This window comes from Lycium barbarum, chromosome 6, assembly GCF_019175385.1.
Source record: "Lycium barbarum isolate Lr01 chromosome 6, ASM1917538v2, whole genome shotgun sequence".
In the NCBI taxonomy this organism is placed as follows: Eukaryota; Viridiplantae; Streptophyta; class Magnoliopsida; order Solanales; family Solanaceae; genus Lycium; species Lycium barbarum.
In genome coordinates this window covers 135634503-135655118 of record NC_083342.1, presented here as the reverse complement: position 1 = coordinate 135655118, position 20616 = coordinate 135634503, and the positions used below count along the sequence as shown (strand labels likewise).

General features: G+C 34.8%; 2 protein-coding genes across 2 annotated transcripts; one reads left to right on the top strand and one right to left on the bottom strand.

Moving 5' to 3' along the window:
* The first annotated feature begins 7090 nt into the window (after positions 1–7090).
* On the top strand, positions 7091–9612 carry LOC132644746 (protein FAR1-RELATED SEQUENCE 2-like). The gene is made up of 4 exons (XM_060361353.1): positions 7091–7491; positions 7634–8139; positions 8226–8836; positions 9172–9612. Exons 1-4 carry the CDS (start codon positions 7091–7093, stop codon positions 9610–9612), a joined length of 1959 nt encoding a protein of 652 aa, XP_060217336.1.
* Positions 9613–12129: 2517 nt separating this feature from the next.
* On the bottom strand, positions 12130–14083 carry LOC132644745 (protein FAR1-RELATED SEQUENCE 2-like). The gene is made up of 3 exons (XM_060361352.1): positions 13603–14083; positions 12906–13516; positions 12130–12570 (listed from the first exon to the last, which is right to left on the bottom strand). The coding sequence occupies exons 1-3, from the start codon at positions 14081–14083 to the stop codon at positions 12130–12132; spliced, it is 1533 nt and encodes a 510-aa protein (XP_060217335.1).
* Between the last annotated feature and the right edge of the window lie 6533 nt (positions 14084–20616).

The following is a 20616-nucleotide window of genomic DNA, read 5'->3' as shown; positions in this document are numbered from 1 at the left end:
TAGGAGTGTTGGAAAACTTGCTTCACTAGAATTTTAGACAGCAGGGGGGACAGAAGCACCAAGTTGATATAGACAGCACATATTCATTGATATGGACAGCTATAAATATATGTGTTTATGCAAAATCAATATATTAGAAAAGTGCTTACTGCATATAATAGAGATGAGATAAGAATAATGATAAAGCTGTTTTAAAAACTCACATTAATAGCATCAAGCTGAGACTTGTTATGATTGCTTTCAAGAAATTCCTTCAAGGGTCTAGATATTTTCCAGGCATGATCTTCTGTAGAACGATTGCTTTCAGCTGCTGATAGTATCAAATCCTTAAATGGGAGAGAGATCACTGACCGCAGAGGCAGAGCAACATATTCACGGGCTATAGTTGATAAACTGCATATCTGCAAATTGAAGCACGCATGGTAAAAAGGAAAACTATTTCGCAAAAGTATATGCTTCAATATTAATATTACTGAGACAACAAAAAGGACCAGTTCCTATATAGTTAAAATTGGTATTGCATTTAAGATGATAATTTAAGATACAGCAGTTGGCATTATCAAAAGTTAAAAGTACTGGTGGAAATAATATGGAATAATCAAATGAAAATTCAGAGCCTTATACCTGAGGCATCTTGCGATTACAAATCAAGAACGAGGGAATCTTTTGAGCTATCAGCCATATCTAAAAATAATTTAAAATGTGTCAACAATTAAACTAAGTAAAAAAAATATAAAAATAAAATACAAAAACTGAAAAACATACCAAGTTCAAGTTTCATAAGATCATTAAAATCTTCTTCAACATTTATGGGATAAGGCTCATTTCGACGCCAATCTTGAAGACAAATAACAGCTTGCACCAATTTCGGAGTCAAAGAACTCCTAAATGAATCAAGAATACGGCCCCCGGTGCTAAAGGCACATTCCGATGCCATACTAGAAATTGGAATTGCCAACACATCACGAGCCATCTCGGAAAGAATTTTATATCTAGGAGAATGAGCTTTCCACCATGACAAGATATCAAAATTGTCCTCATCATCATTCGGCTCTAGTTCTTCAGTAAGATACTTTTCCAACTCCGACTTACCACCCAAACCTGTACCATCTTGTTTGTTCCTCTTCATTTGGATCCTATTTCTCACTTTTGTTGATTTTGTGCTAGTGTTAGAGCTAGATGAATCCGATGTCTGACCAGATAAATCAGAGAGAGAAGATGAGCGTCGAGATGCATTAGAGAATTTTGCTACATACTCTTCAAACATAGATTTCATGTAAGTCACCACTTCATCTTTTATTTCACTCCCCTTTTCATCTCCAAACATATCATCAAGTGCGTCGCCAACATACTCAAGTTTATTACGAGGATCTAAGATAGAGGCAATAAAAAGCACTTTATTCATTTTTTCAGGAGCACCCCAATACTTGACAAACGTTTCTTTCATTTTTGCCAAAGAAGGATCATCGTCTTCCATACACTCTCTTAAATGATTGTGAAGCTCAACTATATCTTCAAAGTGACCATTAGAAGTGACGTAGAGTGAACCTGAAACCTTCTCAGTTAGATCATAAAACCTTTTAAGAAATATTACCATATTTCTCACCTTTTGCCAATCATCACTTTCAAGTACACCTGCAACACTTCCATCTTCACAAACATGAGTAGCAAGATAAGTTGACAATCCACCATCTTCAAGATCAAACCTATCAAATGCACTCTCAAAATATTGTGCGGCATCCAACATCAAGTAGGTCGAATTCCACCGGGTTGAAACATCTAAACATAATGACTTCTTACTGTCTATATTTTTTAGTTCACAACATTCCGCAAATTTTCTAATCCTTGCGGCAGATTGTCTAACATATTTCACCATTTGCCTAACACGTTTGATAGATGGACCAACTTCTTTCATGCCATCTTGCACAATAAGATTCAAAATGTGAGCCATACATCTCACGTGAAGATGGTTACCACATTTCATGTTAGATCCCCAATTAACCATTTGTTTGTGTAACTCTTTCACCATAACATCATTAGAAGAAGCATTATCTACAGTTATAGTGATTATTTTCTCCAATTTCCAATCAAGCAAACACTTACTAATACGACGGGCCATTTCGTCACCCTTATGACTAGTAACAACCTGAAAGTTTAAAATTCGTTTATGCAAGAGCCAATCACTATCAATAAAGTGTACTGTCAAACACATATAATTTATTCTCTGTATAGAAGTCCATGTGTCTGTGGTTAGACAAACTCTCGGTGATGTTTCTTTCAAATACTTCATAAACTTTTGTCTCTCTTCACCAAAAACTACATAACAATCCCTAGTCACTGTTCTACGGGAGGGAACTCGGAATAAAGGTTGGGTTTTTTTCATAAACTTCTTAAAACCTTCCTTTTCAACAAAACGAAAAGGAAGCTCATCAAGGATTAACATCTCAACTAAAGCCCTCCGAGATACCTCTTGATCAAAAGTCCAAATTGCCCCATCACTCATTTCACCTTCTAATGGAAAGTTTAAATTTGATTGTTTGTACTTAGAATTGGAAGTGTTAACCTTATTTGGATTTTTAGGACAAGTTTTCAAATGTTTATTCAGTCCACTTGTTCCATTTTTAGTTGCATCAGCTAAGAGAACTTTACCACAATGCTTGCACTTTGCTTTATTAATTCCATATTCTATGAGCTTATCATAATGCGGCCAAGCAGCAGATCTTGGTTCTATAGCTTTCCTCTTCACAGTCACTGAATGTTGTTCAACTTCCGGTGTTGAATCAAGAGACTCAGTAAGAGGTGCACTTCCACTGACATTGGTTGTTCGACTTGTTTCATCTTCCATCTAAACATAGAAGAGATTACAAATGTTATAAGACATAAATTGCAAGGGATTAAGTATCATTTCTACTTAACATAACATGATCACTTTATTTTACTTGTTTTCTTTCTCTCCCAAATACTACTACTATGGATACTATCCATTCATATCTTTCTCTCCCAAAAACAACAACAACGAAGCATTGAAAGTGTAAAACAAAATCAAAAAATACAATACGGAAGCTATTAAAGAAGCTTAAATAAGTTCTATTTTCTAAATTGTTATACTATGTTTCTCCTATGTCCTTTCTTCAACTTAAATAAAAAGAACCAAAACAACCCACATCAGCATGAACAATATATGAAATACAAAAAGAAAACGAATTGAATAGATGAATACCCCAAGGCCCAAGCTCCCAACATGAACCACAAGATAAAAAAAACAAATCAAGAAAGGACCCAAGTAAGTAGACAGAGAACAACGGATAACAAAAATTCAGCAGTCACCTACTCACCTCACGGAAGAAGAAGAAGAAGAAGAAGAAGAAGAAGAAGAAGAAGAAGAAGAAGAAGAAGAAGAAGGAGGTACGAAGATGGAGCAGAATCAGAAATTAAGATGGAGAAATCACAGGCTTTGGATGAGAAATTTGGATGAAGACACAGTTGTCCAAGTTATTTACTCGGTTAGGTTTTGGTCTTAGGTTTTGGTCTTTTGGATGAATAGAAAGGGAAATGCTGAAATCAGTGAAATGAACTGAAGTGCTGAAGTGTTAGGGACTTAGGGTTAAGAATCTTAGAGATTACACTTGATTTTTACGGATTTGGGCTAGACTTAAAATATTTTTACAATGGGCCTTTAGCCCTTTACTCTTTTAGGCCCTACAGACGTATAGTATTGGTAATTTAATTTCGGTATTCGGTATTTCCCGAATACCGAACGGTATAATTGTAAATACCGAATACCGAAACCGAAATACCGAATTTTATATTTTAGTACCGAATACCGAACCGAATTACCGAATACCGAAATAGCCGGTTCGGTTCGGTAATTCGGTTTTCGGTATTTTATGCCCAGCCTTACTCCTTCCCCTTCTTATCGATCTCCATCCATTCACTTTCTCCACACCACCTCATTTTTCCTCTAGATCTGTCGCCACCGTCGGCACTGCTCCTTCCCCTTCTTTCTTTGGTCATCATCTTCTCCTTCCTCCAGATCTGTTGAATTTTATTTTTTGTATTCAGTATTTGAGTGTATTCGTTAATTTTTTTGGAAAATTCAACTCAGTTGTGCAAGTTGAATACAATTTTTTATTTATTTATGTTGTTTGAATACCACTGATTTTTAAATACAATAAAGTGAATACAATGTAAAAGTAGCTATAGATGAATATAACTGAGTTGAATACATTTGACATGAATAGAGCTGAGTTGCATACATATGACTTAAATACAGTGAAAAGAATTTTTGAATTTTTTTTTTATTCGCTGTATTCATGAATACAACTAGGCCGTTTTATGAATACAACGAGCCATTTTTTTAATACAGCGAGGAAACTGTAGCTACGCAATGTAAATATTGAAACTGTAGCTATGACAAATTTTAAACCCCCAAAGTGTAGTCATTTATGTAAAATTCCCATAAAAGTTTGCCCATTAAAAGTATGCCCCCACCGGCATAAACTTGTGAAGGAATTACCAAAGTTATGCCGGACCCGACATACTTATGCCAAGTCTGCCCATAAGGCATGAGTATGTCGGGTCCGGCATAAATTTGGTAATTCCTTAACAAGAGTATGTTGGGTCCGGCATACACGCGACCCAAACCTTGCCTTGCAATTTTTTTTTAATTTATGCTTAAGCGGGGGTTCGAACTCAGAACCTCATGATTTCTGCGTGAACGCTCAAAGTTGCAATGCGAAGGATAAAAATTAAAAATCAGCAATATGAGGGGTATAATTTAAAGATTACAAATATGATGGGCAAAATTTAAAGACACCCCAAAAGAAGGGCAATCCGCGCAAAAAAATGATAGAGCAAAAACATAGTGGCCCATACACTTGGCCCATCTAATTGCCCATAGATGTGGAGAAACTATTTCGGAAAGTTACACATCCGACCGCTCGATCAAAAATATTTATATTCACAAGCTAATTTATATATAATATACGTCTGGCAACTTTTTTTGGTAGGCGAGTATTTATGTCAATTTTTCAAACTAGAAAATAATTGAGCAAACATATAATTATTATTGAAATTGACATATACATACCGCGACCAATAACTATTACCAGTATTTTAGTCAAATATTAGGCTCAGGCCGCTCAGCAACTGCAATCGAAACAAATTGGCAATCAATGAAGGAAAGGTAAGGTACTGGGAGGCGGTGATGGACAATGAAGGAGATGGGTGATTGAGAACGACTATAGGGTGCCCATTTTTTCAGTTAAAATGTCAATCAAACTACGAGGGGCAATTTACACGATTGTCCTTATTCGGTGGTCGTCTTTAATTTTTGTCCTTCACCTAAAAATTCATGGGTTTCGGGTTCGAACTCCTGCTCAGTCACAAATTTTTAAAAAATTTGCAATGCAGAGTTTAGATTTCGCAAGGCAGAATTTACCTGCAAAACTCTGCCTTAAGACGGAGTTTGCTACCTTGTAATGCCGAGTTTGCTACCTTAAGGTAGAGTTTCAATCCAAAACTCTATCTTGCGATTTTTTTAAAATTTTTTTGACAGAACGATGGTTCAATTTTTAAATCCATGAATGTTAAGGCGAAGGACAAAAAATAAAGACCGACAATTTGAGTGACAAAAATTAAAAACGATTGCCTTTGAAGGGAATCCGCGCAAAAAACATTGGCAAACTTACAGGAATGACTACCTTATTATAGGTTTTTACCATTAGTGACTACCATTTTATTTATTACATTTCGTAGCTACCTTTTTAGTTAATTACCATATGTATTGCGTGTATTTACGGTATAGTAAATAGACTCAGAAGCTGTAACCAGTAAAACAGATCCCTTAGAAATAGGCATTTAATTTGGTCTTAAATGGGAAAATATATTTCATAATAATATCTTTCATAATCTGCTCCACAAAATTAGCTTCCATTTCCATATTCTTCACGATTCTCCTTCTCTCCACCCATCTTTTTCAAATGCAACGTAAAATTCAAACCAATCAACTGCAGAGCAAAAACAGCAAAACAACAAAATACGATCATTCTAATGGTAATTCGAAAGTACCTTTATTTTTTTTTTAATAAAAACACTGAAAATGTATTTCAGATTGGCATTGGTTTTTGTAGTTTTTTTACTTCTTATTTGTCAAACCTTGCTAAGTTCCTTCGTCTTTGAATTCCTCTTCAGTGACGAGCTTCAAATAAATGTGTTATATGTTCGGCAAAAAACTGAATGTAGTATCTTTGTGTTGTATGTTTGTTGGGTATTTGACTAGTGATGAAGTGTGTGTTGAAAACATATACATTCTGTTTTCGTATTTATGTAGTTTGTTTCAATTTGTGAATACACAAATCTTGGTGTTTTTGCTGTGTTGTTGTTTTCCCATCCCAAATACATTAATAAATACGATGTCTTATTTATCAAATACATTAATAAATACGATGTCTTATGTATCTGAGATAGTGTTTTGTATGTATTTTTGTATTTGATACAGTGTGTTGTATATCTCTTATGTTTGTCACGAGTGTTAATGTATTTGGAATACTTTATAGAATGGGTTGCTGTATATATAATTCTGTAGGTTATATGTATTTGGTAGACTGTTTCTTGTGTTCATTATGATATGAACTGGTGTATTCGAAACTATGTGCGTATTTGATAAACACAGTTTCTGCTTCAAATATGTTTCAGATGTGTATATATGGCTGTGTGTATTTATGTATCTGAGATAGTGTTTTCATAAGCTAACTCAGATACATAAATGTTAATGTATTTGAAAATCTGTATGTAGTAGGTTTGTGTATTTAATTTTGTATATTATTTTATAATGTATTTCAGGTTGTAATCAATCTCAACTAATTCATTCATTTTGAGTACAAGAATGTCCACTATATCGTCGTTGATAAGACACTCAGGTAATTGGAACAATGAAAACTGCTATGTGAATTTCAAAATCGATGCAGTGGCGTTTAAAAAATATTCGACATATATAGATTTATTACAAGCAGTTGCAACTCAGCTGAATATAGACATGCAACTGAAAAACATATACATCAAATATATAGTTGAAGGTAACGATACGCCAATGGAAATACATAATGATATGAGTGTTAGGGTGTATGTGGAATTGAAGAAAGAGAACAAACAGTTAGCGATGTATCCTTTGTGCATAACTACAACTGATAAAAGCGTTGATACTTGTGTATCTGGTGAAAGTTGTATTGAAGGAGGATTTTTGCAAATTGGTTACATAAAACAAACAAATGCTATGGAAACAGTAGTGAGTGGAGACTTAGCTTCTTCAAGTTGTGGCAATGCCGTTGTTGTGTTCGAAAACGACACAAATCTGGTTATATCAGATAAGAACCAAAAAGAGGTTGTTGTTGATCAAGTTTACAAGGACAAAGATACACTGAAGGTTGTTATGGCGAATTATGCAATTTCCAACAGGTTCAATTTTCGTGCCGAGAGGTCAAATGCGATAAGGTGTGTTTAATTGTTCTGAACTATTATATTTTAAATTTAATGTAGTTATCTGATATATTGTCAACTAATGTATTTGTTTTCATGTTTGTATTTGAAGCTATACACTAGTATGTGTGTCTAAAGAGTGTGATTAGAAATTTAGGGCATCGAGCGTTGGTAAATCAGAAATGTTCAGGGTTAGGGAGTTTCGTGACAAGCATACATGTCCGCTAAAAGATAAGGTGTATTCACAACGCCATGCGACAAGTTGGCTTATAGGTGGAATTGTAAAACCAAAAGTAGCCAACTATAAGAGGAAATACACACCTAATGATATAGCGGAGGATGTAAGAAATGATCTTGGAATGGATGTGTCCTATATGGTCGCTTGGCGGGCTAAGGAAAAATCAATGAAGGATTTAATGGGTGAACCATCGGATTCTTACAAAAAATTACCTGGGTACCTATACATCTTGGATAAAACGTATCCAGGTTCACATATAAGAATGCGAAAATTCGACGAAAATGAGTTTCTGTATCTGTTAATAGCATTGTATGCATTCATCAAAGGGTTTGATTGTTGTAGGCCAATTGTTGTAGTTGACGGGAGCCACCTCAAAACAGCATACAACGGAACGTTTGTTTCAGCAAGCACGTTAGACGGTGCAGGTAAGTCAAATACACGGTTCAGCTTGATTATACTAAAGAATGAATATGTACAACTGATTTTTTTTTAATTATTATGCTATGTGCAGGTAATATACTTCCTTTAGCATATGGTGTGATAGATTCAGAAAATGACAGGTCTTGGACGTGGTTCTTTGAGCGATTCAGGGAAGCGTATGGTGTGAGAGAGAACATGTGTATTGTTTCTGATAGGCATGAAAGCATAAACAAAGCTGTTTCTAAAATCTATCCGAATGTGCCACATTATGCATGCATATGGCATCTTTGGGGTAACGTATGTAAGAAGTATAAGAAGAGCCATGATGTGTTGAGTCCCGTGTTTTATGCAATGGCAAAAGCGTACACGCAGGAAGATTTTGATGAGCTTATGGGCAAAGTTGAGAAGGCAGATTTTCGGGTGGCAGAGTATTTGGAATTGGCTGGAAGAGAGAAGTGGGCTAGAGTGTATGCAACTGCTAACCGAGGGTGGACAATGACTTCAAACATAGCAGAGTGTATTAATCGTCACCTTGTAGCAGCAAGAGAGCTTCCTATATTTGATTTTCTAGAAGAAGTGAAGAAGATGTTTGGAAGATGGAATTATAATAACCGGAAAAATGGTACATACACGTTCACAACACTCGGTAAAAAGTTTCAGGAGATGTTGTCAATAAATGAGTATCTATGTTTACGTATGACGGTATGTTTCTTTTCAAATTGCTTAAGTATGTTCGATTGAGATTCATTTATGTTCGTTGTATTTGATATAGTTATCATATGGAATCTGTGAGATCTATGTGAAAATGATAACATGTATTTATTAGTTGAATAAGTATTTTGATTCTATTACATTACTGTATTTGTTGTATTTAATTGGGGTATGTGACTAGATTGATCAAATACAATTAGTCAGCTATGAATAATAATTAGCAATATGTTTATGACTATAATGGTTTAATCTTTGCAATCATGAACTTATGTGTATTTGAATTTACGTGAAGTATGTTTTTGTTGATTTTGACTGATCTGTTGTAGGCCGAACCATCAACCGAATACTTGTACACGGTATATGATGCAGGAAGGCATTTCATCGTTAACTTGGACAACAAAACGTGTAGTTGTCGGATGTTTCAAATAGACGAAATTCCATGCCCACATGCATGGGCTGCCATTAAGAAGAAAAATCTAATTGCTGATGATTACTGTTCCGGATTGTTCAAACCGCACACCGTGGTGAAGACGTATGATGTCGCCGTGGATCCTCTCCCTGACGAGCGGGAATGGAAGATTCCAACATACATATCAGAGGATGTTGTTTTGCCACCAAGATACAAGAGACCTCCTGGTAGGCCGAAGAAAAAGCGTGATAAGCCGTTATTTGAATTGCTTCTTGGAAAAAAGAGACATGCTTGCAGTACTTGTGGACAAACTGGACACAATAGACGATCTTGTAGTAATGCTCCTAGAAGGAAATAATTATTTTTTTGTTTGTAGAAGTTTAGATTTGTTAGACTAAATACACTGTTGGTTTGCATTTTTTTTTGAATGAAAAATGAAATCTGTTTCACGTACTACTTGTGTGATATCTTCATTTAGAATTGTATTGAATAGTTATCTTTAAATTCATTCACAAATGAATATAAAAGGCAGCATCAGTTCTTTTAAAAAAAAATAGTTACTATATTTTAATATGTAATAATGGTGCCAAAATACATCAAATATATATAATGTAGAAAGTGTATCTGACTCTGCCATCTTAATAAGTTGCAGATGTATTTGAAATATGTTGATGTTTATGGGTTGGGCGAATTCAAATACATATAGCAAGATATACACATTCATATAAATTGAACTAACAAAATCACACAATGGTCACTGTATATTAGAATGTAGGCAGATTTACACATTCATCCAAAAAATGGTCACCGTATATTTAGTATTATTGATTCCAACATACATCAAATACATGTAATTTAAACAGTGTATCTGAAAAAACTTGCAGATGTATTTGAAATATGTTAATGTTTATATGGTTTGGCGTTTTCAAATACATATAACACCCTTGTTTTACTATCTAAATACGCGTACGTATTTATAGTGTACCTCACTTAGTCGCTTCCGAGATATAGCTAGATATACACATCCATCTATATTCCCAAAATAAAATCACACAACTTTGATAAATTAGAGTAAGCTTAAATGTTCCAGTTAAAACTTAAGTATAATGATAAGATAGTCTTAAACTAACTAAAGCTAAAATATTTTCTATCAAAATAGCCATAGTCTGAAATTACAATTAAATATTCCTACATCAATCCTAAGTAATATCAATTCTGACAGCTTTGCCATAATCCACTGCTGGCCTAACTTGTTTTGGTGGCGCCTCAATGTCGCTCATAGCATGTTCATCGATCTTCCGTGCAGCATAGTCCCAAAGGAGTGCGCCATACCTAGTGCGGATCATTGGTGCATCGATTTGTGCTGGGATACCTTCACCAGTGCTTAGATATTCAGCGAACGCTGCTACGTATGCACCACAATCCCTGGTAAGGTATAAAAGATGTAGAATTATTAGAATGAACCCCATATATGAAAAATTGCAATACATTAAAATATACGTACATGTTGTTAGTGTCTTGCTGCGACAGGTTTTCTACATACTCCATATATGAAAAATTGCAATACATTAAGTTTTCACGGGGTTAGCCACGTAGCCCCTCCGTATACGAACTATACCTTAAATAATTTCAAGGGGCTACGTGGCTAACCCCGTGAAAACTTAATGTATTGCAATTTTTCATATATGGAGTATGTAGAAAACCTGTCGCAGCAAGACACTAACAACATGTACGTATATTTTAATGTATTGCAATTTTTCATATATGGGGTTCATTCTAATAATTCTACATCTTTTATACCTTACCAGGGATTGTGGTGCATACGTAGCAGCGTTCGCTGAATATCTAAGCACTGGTGAAGGTATCCCAGCACAAATCGATGCACCAATGATCCGCACTAGGTATGGCGCACTCCTTTGGGACTATGCTGCACGGAAGATCGATGAACATGCTATGAGCGACATTGAGGCGCCACCAAAACAAGTTAGGCCAGCAGTGGATTATGGCAAAGCTGTCAGAATTGATATTACTTAGGATTGATGTAGGAATATTTAATTGTAATTTCAGACTATGGCTATTTTGATAGAAAATATTTTAGCTTTAGTTAGTTTAAGACTATCTTATCATTATACTTAAGTTTTAACTGGAACATTTAAGCTTACTCTAATTTATCAAAGTTGTGTGATTTTATTTTGGGAATATAGATGGATGTGTATATCTAGCTATATCTCGGAAGCGACTAAGTGAGGTACACTATAAATACGTACGCGTATTTAGATAGTAAAACAAGGGTGTTATATGTATTTGAAAACGCCAAACCATATAAACATTAACATATTTCAAATACATCTGCAAGTTTTTTCAGATACACTGTTTAAATTACATGTATTTGATGTATGTTGGAATCAATAATACTAAATATACGGTGACCATTTTTTGGATGAATGTGTAAATCTGCCTACATTCTAATATACAGTGACCATTGTGTGATTTTGTTAGTTCAATTTATATGAATGTGTATATCTTGCTATATGTATTTGAATTCGCCCAACCCATAAACATCAACATATTTCAAATACATCTGCAACTTATTAAGATGGCAGAGTCAGATACACTTTCTACATTATATATATTTGATGTATTTTGGCACCATTATTACATATTAAAATATAGTAACTATTTTTTTTTAAAAGAACTGATGCTGCCTTTTATATTCATTTGTGAATGAATTTAAAGATAACTATTCAATACAATTCTAAATGAAGATATCACACAAGTAGTACGTGAAACAGATTTCATTTTTCATTCAAAAAAAAATGCAAACCAACAGTGTATTTAGTCTAACAAATCTAAACTTCTACAAACAAAAAAATAATTATTTCCTTCTAGGAGCATTACTACAAGATCGTCTATTGTGTCCAGTTTGTCCACAAGTACTGCAAGCATGTCTCTTTTTTCCAAGAAGCAATTCAAATAACGGCTTATCACGCTTTTTCTTCGGCCTACCAGGAGGTCTCTTGTATCTTGGTGGCAAAACAACATCCTCTGATATGTATGTTGGAATCTTCCATTCCCGCTCGTCAGGGAGAGGATCCACGGCGACATCATACGTCTTCACCACGGTGTGCGGTTTGAACAATCCGGAACAGTAATCATCAGCAATTAGATTTTTCTTCTTAATGGCAGCCCATGCATGTGGGCATGGAATTTCGTCTATTTGAAACATCCGACAACTACACGTTTTGTTGTCCAAGTTAACGATGAAATGCCTTCCTGCATCATATACCGTGTACAAGTATTCGGTTGATGGTTCGGCCTACAACAGATCAGTCAAAATCAACAAAAACATACTTCACGTAAATTCAAATACACATAAGTTCATGATTGCAAAAATTAAACCATTATAGTCATAAACATATTGCTAATTATTATTCATAGCTGACTAATTGTATTTGATCAATCTAGTCACATACCCCAATTAAATACAACAAATACAGTAATGTAATAGAATCAAAATACTTATTCAACTAATAAATACATGTTATCATTTTCACATAGATCTCACAGATTCCATATGATAACTATATCAAATACAACGAACATAAATGAATCTCAATCGAACATACTTAAGCAATTTGAAAAGAAACATACCGTCATACGTAAACATAGATACTCATTTATTGACAACATCTCCTGAAACTTTTTACCGAGTGTTGTGAACGTGTATGTACCATTTTTCCGGTTATTATAATTCCATCTTCCAAACATCTTCTTCACTTCTTCTAGAAAATCAAATATAGGAAGCTCTCTTGCTGCTACAAGGTGACGATTAATACACTCTGCTATGTTTGAAGTCATTGTCCACCCTCGGTTAGCAGTTGCATACACTCTAGCCCACTTCTCTCTTCCAGCCAATTCCAAATACTCTGCCACCCGAAAATCTGCCTTCTCAACTTTGCCCATAAGCTCATCAAAATCTTCCTGCGTGTACGCTTTTGCCATTGCATAAAACACGGGACTCAACACATCATGGCTCTTCTTATACTTCTTACATACGTTACCCCAAAGATGCCATATGCATGCATAATGTGGCACATTCGGATAGATTTTAGAAACAGCTTTGTTTATGCTTTCATGCCTATCAGAAACAATACACATGTTCTCTCTCACACCATACGCTTCCCTGAATCGCTCAAAGAACCACGTCCAAGACCTGTCATTTTCTGAATCTATCACACCATATGCTAAAGGAAGTATATTACCTGCACATAGCATAATAATTAAAAAAAAATCAGTTGTACATATTCATTCTTTAGTATAATCAAGCTGAACCGTGTATTTGACTTACCTGCACCGTCTAACGTGCTTGCTGAAACAAACGTTCCGTTGTATGCTGTTTTGAGGTGGCTCCCGTCAACTACAACAATTGGCCTACAACAATCAAACCCTTTGATGAATGCATACAATGCTATTAACAGATACAGAAACTCATTTTCGTCGAATTTTCGCATTCTTATATGTGAACCTGGATACGTTTTATCCAAGATGTATAGGTACCCAGGTAATTTTTTGTAAGAATCCGATGGTTCACCCATTAAATCCTTCATTGATTTTTCCTTAGCCCGCCAAGCGACCATATAGGACACATCCATTCCAAGATCATTTCTTACATCCTCCGCTATATCATTAGGTGTGTATTTCCTCTTATAGTTGGCTACTTTTGGTTTTACAATTCCACCTATAAGCCAACTTGTCGCATGGCGTTGTGAATACACCTTATCTTTTAGCGGACATGTATGCTTGTCACGAAACTCCCTAACCCTGAACATTTCTGATTTACCAACGCTCGATGCCCTAAATTTCTAATCACACTCTTTAGACACACATACTAGTGTATAGCTTCAAATACAAACATGAAAACAAATACATTAGTTGACAATATATCAGATAACTACATTAAATTTAAAATATAATAGTTCAGAACAATTAAACACACCTTATCGCATTTGACCTCTCGGCACGAAAATTGAACCTGTTGGAAATTGCATAATTCGCCATAACAACCTTCAGTGTATCTTTGTCCTTGTAAACTTGATCAACAACAACCTCTTTTTGGTTCTTATCTGATATAACCAGATTTGTGTCGTTTTCGAACACAACAACGGCATTGCCACAACTTGAAGAAGCTAAGTCTCCACTCACTACTGTTTCCATAGCATTTGTTTGTTTTATGTAACCAATTTGCAAAAATCCTCCTTCAATACAACTTTCACCAGATACACAAGTATCAACGCTTTTATCAGTTGTAGTTATGCACAAAGGATACATCGCTAACTGTTTGTTCTCTTTCTTCAATTCCACATACACCCTAACACTCATATCATTATGTATTTCCATTGGCGTATCGTTACCTTCAACTATATATTTGATGTATATGTTTTTCAGTTGCATGTCTATATTCAGCTGAGTTGCAACTGCTTGTAATAAATCTATATATGTCGAATATTTTTTAAACGCCACTGCATCGATTTTGAAATTCACATAGCAGTTTTCATTGTTCCAATTACCTGAGTGTCTTATCAACGACGATATAGTGGACATTCTTGTACTCAAAATGAATGAATTAGTTGAGATTGATTACAACCTGAAATACATTATAAAATAATATACAAAATTAAATACACAAACCTACTACATACAGATTTTCAAATACATTAACATTTATGTATCTGAGTTAGCTTATGAAAACACTATCTCAGATACATAAATACACACAGCCATATATACACATCTGAAACATATTTGAAGCAGAAACTGTGTTTATCAAATACGCACATAGTTTCGAATACACCAGTTCATATCATAATGAACACAAGAAACAGTCTACCAAATACATATAACCTACAGAATTATATATACAGCAACCCATTCTATAAAGTATTCCAAATACATTAACACTCGTGACAAACATAAGAGATATACAACACACTGTATCAAATACAAAAATACATACAAAACACTATCTCAGATACATAAGACATCGTATTTATTAATGTATTTGATAAATAAGACATCGTATTTATTAATGTATTTGGGATGGGAAAACAACAACACAGCAAAAACACCAAGATTTGTGTATTCACAAATTGAAACAAACTACATAAATACGAAAACAGAATGTATATGTTTTCAACACACACTTCATCACTAGTCAAATACCCAACAAACATACAACACAAAGATACTACATTCAGTTTTTTGCCGAACATATAACACATTTATTTGAAGCTCGTCACTGAAGAGGAATTCAAAGACGAAGGAACTTAGCAAGGTTTGACAAATAAGAAGTAAAAAAACTACAAAAACCAATGCCAATCTGAAATACATTTTCAGTGTTTTTATTAAAAAAAAAATAAAGGTACTTTCGAATTACCATTAGAATGATCGTATTTTGTTGTTTTGCTGTTTTTGCTCTGCAGTTGATTGGTTTGAATTTTACGTTGCATTTGAAAAAGATGGGTGGAGAGAAGGAGAATCGTGAAGAATATGGAAATGGAAGCTAATTTTGTGGAGCAGATTATGAAAGATATTATTATGAAATATATTTTCCCATTTAAGACCAAATTAAATGCCTATTTCTAAGGGATCTGTTTTACTGGTTACAGCTTCTGAGTCTATTTACTATACCGTAAATACACGCAATACATATGGTAATTAACTAAAAAGGTAGCTACGAAATGTAATAAATAAAATGGTAGTCACTAATGGTAAAAACCTATAATAAGGTAGTCATTCCTGTAAGTTTGCCAATGTTTTTTGCGCGGATTCCCTTCAAAGGCAATCGTTTTTAATTTTTGTCACTCAAATTGTCGGTCTTTATTTTTTGTCCTTCGCCTTAACATTCATGGATTTAAAAATTGAACCATCGTTCTGTCAAAAAATTTTAAAAAAATCGCAAGATAGAGTTTTGGATTGAAACTCTACCTTAAGGTAGCAAACTCGGCATTACAAGGTAGCAAACTCCGTCTTAAGGCAGAGTTTTGCAGGTAAATTCTGCCTTGCGAAATCTAAACTCTGCATTGCAAATTTTTTAAAAATTTGTGACTGAGCAGGAGTTCGAACCCGAAACCCATGAATTTTTAGGTGAAGGACAAAAATTAAAGACGACCACCGAATAAGGACAATCGTGTAAATTGCCCCTCGTAGTTTGATTGACATTTTAACTGAAAAAATGGGCACCCTATAGTCGTTCTCAATCACCCATCTCCTTCATTGTCCATCACCGCCTCCCAGTACCTTACCTTTCCTTCATTGATTGCCAATTTGTTTCGATTGCAGTTGCTGAGCGGCCTGAGCCTAATATTTGACTAAAATACTGGTAATAGTTATTGGTCGCGGTATGTATATGTCAATTTCAATAATAATTATATGTTTGCTCAATTATTTTCTAGTTTGAAAAATTGACATAAATACTCGCCTACCAAAAAAAGTTGCCAGACGTATATTATATATAAATTAGCTTGTGAATATAAATATTTTTGATCGAGCGGTCGGATGTGTAACTTTCCGAAATAGTTTCTCCACATCTATGGGCTATTAGATGGGCCAAGTGTATGGGCCACTATGTTTTTGCTCTATCATTTTTTTGCGCGGATTGCCCTTCTTTTGGGGTGTCTTTAAATTTTGCCCATCATATTTGTAATCTTTAAATTATACCCCTCATATTGCTGATTTTTAATTTTATCCTTCGCATTGCAACTTTGAGCGTTCACGCAGAAATCATGAGGTTCTGAGTTCGAACCCCCGCTTAAGCATAAATTAAAAAAAAAATTGCAAGGCAAGGTTTGGGTCGCGTGTATGCCGGACCCAACATACTCTTGTTAAGGAATTACCAAATTTATGCCGGACCCGACATACTCATGCCTTATGGGCAGACTTGGCATAAGTATGTCGGGTCCGGCATAACTTTGGTAATTCCTTCACAAGTTTATGCCGGTGGGGGCATACTTTTAATGGGCAAACTTTTATGGGAATTTTACATAAATGACTACACTTTGGGGTTTAAAATTTGTCATAGCTACAGTTTCAATATTTACATTGCGTAGCTACAGTTTCCTCGCTGTATTAAAAAAATGGCTCGTTGTATTCATAAAACGGCCTAGTTGTATTCATGAATACAGCGAATAAAAAAAAAATTCAAAAATTCTTTCACTGTATTTAAGTCATATGTATGCAACTAAGCTCTATTCATGTCAAATGTATTCAACTCAGTTATATTCATCTATAGCTACTTTTACATTGTATTCACTTTATTATATTTAAAAAATCAGTGGTATTCAAACAACATAAATAAATAAAAAATTGTATTCAACTTGCACAACTGAGTTGAATTTTCCAAAAAAATTAACGAATACACTCAAATACTGAATACAAAAAATAAATTCAACAGATCTGGAGGAAGGAGAAGATGATGACCAAAGAAAGAAGGGGAAGGAGCAGTGCCGACGGTGGCGACAGATCTAGAGGAAAAATGAGGTGGTGTGGAGAAAGTGAATGGATGGAGATCGATAAGAAGGGGAAGGAGTAAGGCTGGGCATAAAATACCGAAAACCGAATTATCGAACCGAACCGGGTATTTCGGTATTCGGTAATTCGGTTCGGTATTCGGTACTAAAATATAAAATTCGGTATTTCGGTTTCGGTATTCGGTATTTACAATTATACCGTTCGGTATTCGGGAAATACCGAATACCGAAATTAAATTACCAATACTATACGTCTGTAGGGCCTAAAAGAGTAAAGGGCTAAAGGCCCATTGTAAAAATATTTTAAGTCTAGCCCAAATCCGTAAAAATCAAGTGTAATCTCTAAGATTCTTAACCCTAAGTCCCTAACACTTCAGCACTTCAGTTCATTTCACTGATTTCAGCATTTCCCTTTCTATTCATCCAAAGACCAAAACCTAAGACCAAAACCTAACCGAGTAAATAACTTGGACAACTGTGTCTTCATCCAAATTTCTCATCCAAAGCCTGTGATTTCTCCATCTTAATTTCTGATTCTGCTCCATCTTCGTACCTCTTTCTTCTTCTTCTTCTTCTTCTTCTTCTTCTTCTTCTTCCGTGAGGTGAGTAGGTGACTGCTGAATTTTTGTTATCCGTTGTTCTCTGTCTACTTACTTGGGTCCTTTCTTGATTTGTTTTTTTTATCTTGTGGTTCATGTTGGGAGCTTGGGCCTTGGGGTATTCATCTATTCAATTCGTTTTCTTTTTGTATTTCATATATTGTTCATGCTGATGTGGGTTGTTTTGGTTCTTTTTATTTAAGTTGAAGAAAGGACATAGGAGAAACATAGTATAACAATTTAGAAAATAGAACTTATTTAAGCTTCTTTAATAGCTTCCGTATTGTATTTTTTGATTTTGTTTTACACTTTCAATGCTTCGTTGTTGTTGTTTTTGGGAGAGAAAGATATGAAATGGATAGTATCCATAGTAGTAGTATTTGGGAGAGAAAGAAAACAAGTAAAATAAAGTGATCATGTTATGTTAAGTAGAAATGATACTTAATCCCTTGCAATTTATGTCTTATAACATTTGTAATCTCTTCTATGTTTAGATGGAAGAGATGAAACAAGTCGAACAACCAATGTCAGTGGAAGTGCACCTCTTACTGAGTCTCTTGATTCAACACCGGAAGTTGAACAACATTCAGTGACTGTGAAGAGGAAAGCTATAGAACCAAGATCTGTTGCTTGGCCGCATTATGATAAGCTCATAGAATATGGAATTAATAAAACAAAGTGCAAGCATTGTGGTAAAGTTTCTCTTAGCTGATGCAACTAAAAATGGAACAAGTGGACTGAATAAACATTTGAAAACTTGTCCTAAAAATCCAAATAAGGTTAACACTTCCAATTCTAAGTACAAACAATCAAATTTAAACTTTCCATTAGAAGGTGAAATGGGTGATGGGGCAATTTGGACTTTTGATCAAGAGGTATCTCGGAGGCTTTAGTTGAGATGTTAATCCGTGATGAGCTTCCTTTTCGTTTTGTTGAAAAGGAAGGTTTTAAGAAGTTTATGAAAAAAACCCAACCTTTATTCCGAGTTCCCTCCCGTAGAACAGTGACTAGGGATTGTTATGTAGTTTTTTGGTGAAGAGAGACAAAAGTTTATGAAGTATTTGAAAGAAACATCACCGAGAGTTTGTCTAAACCACAGACACATGGACTTCTATACAGAGAATAAATTATATGTGTTTGACAGTACACTTTATTGATAGTGATTGGCTCTTGCATAAACGAATTTTAAACTTTCAGGTTGTTACTAGTCATAAGGGTGACGAAATGGCCCGTCGTATTAGTAAGTGTTTGCTTGATTGGAAATTGGAGAAAATAATCACTATAACTGTAGATAATGCTTCTTCTAATGATGTTATGGTGAAAGAGTTACACAAACAAATGGTTAATTGGGGATCTAACATGAAATGTGGTAACCATCTTCACGTGAGATGTATGGCTCACATTTTGAATCTTATTGTGCAAGATGGCATGAAAGAAGTTGGTCCATCTATCAAACGTGTTAGGCAAATGGTGAAATATGTTAGACAATCTGCCGCAAGGATTAGAAAATTTGCGGAATGTTGTGAACTAAAAAATATAGACAGTAAGAAGTCATTATGTTTAGATGTTTCAACCCGGTGGAATTCGACCTACTTGATGTTGGATGCCGCACAACATTTTGAGAGTGCATTTGATAGGTTTGATCTTGAAGATGGTGGATTGTCAACTTATCTTGCTACTCATGTTTGTGAAGATGGAAGTGTTGCATGTGTACTTGAAAGTGATGATTGGAAAAGGTGAGAAATATGGTAATATTTCTTAAAAGGTTTTATGATCTAACTGAGAAGGTTTCAGGTTCACTCTACGTCACTTCTAATGGTCACTTTGAAGATATAGTTGAGCTTCACAATCATTTAAGAGAGTGTATGGAAGACGATGATCCTTCTTTGGCAAAAATGAAAGAAAGTTTGTCAAGTATTGGGGTGCTCCTGAAAAAATGAATAAAGTGCTTTTTATTGCCTCTATCTCAGATCCTCGTAATAAACTTGAGTATGTTGGCGACACACTTGATGATATGTTTGGAGATGAAAAGGGGAGTGAAAAAAAGATGAAGTGGTGACTTACATGAAATCTATGTTTGAAGAGTATGTAGCAAAATTCTCTAATGCATCTCGACGCTCATCTTCTCTCTGATTTATCTGGTCAGACATCGGATTCATCTAGCTCTAACACTAGCACAAAATCAACAAAAGTGAGAAATAGGATCCAAATGAAGAGGAACAAACAAGATGTACAGGT

Coding starts and splice junctions, on each gene's coding strand:
- LOC132644746 (XM_060361353.1), top strand. CDS start 7,091: ATGGAAATACATAATGATATGAGTGTTAGGGTGTATGTGGAATTGAAG. Junction 8,140..8,225: donor AAGCACGTTAGACGGTGCAG/GTAAGTCAAATA, acceptor TGCTATGTGCAG/GTAATATACTTCCTTTAGCA. Junction 8,837..9,171: donor ATCTATGTTTACGTATGACG/GTATGTTTCTTT, acceptor GATCTGTTGTAG/GCCGAACCATCAACCGAATA.
- LOC132644745 (XM_060361352.1), bottom strand. CDS start 14,083: ATGTTCAGGGTTAGGGAGTTTCGTGACAAGCATACATGTCCGCTAAAA. Junction 13,517..13,602: donor AAGCACGTTAGACGGTGCAG/GTAAGTCAAATA, acceptor TGCTATGTGCAG/GTAATATACTTCCTTTAGCA. Junction 12,571..12,905: donor ATCTATGTTTACGTATGACG/GTATGTTTCTTT, acceptor GATCTGTTGTAG/GCCGAACCATCAACCGAATA.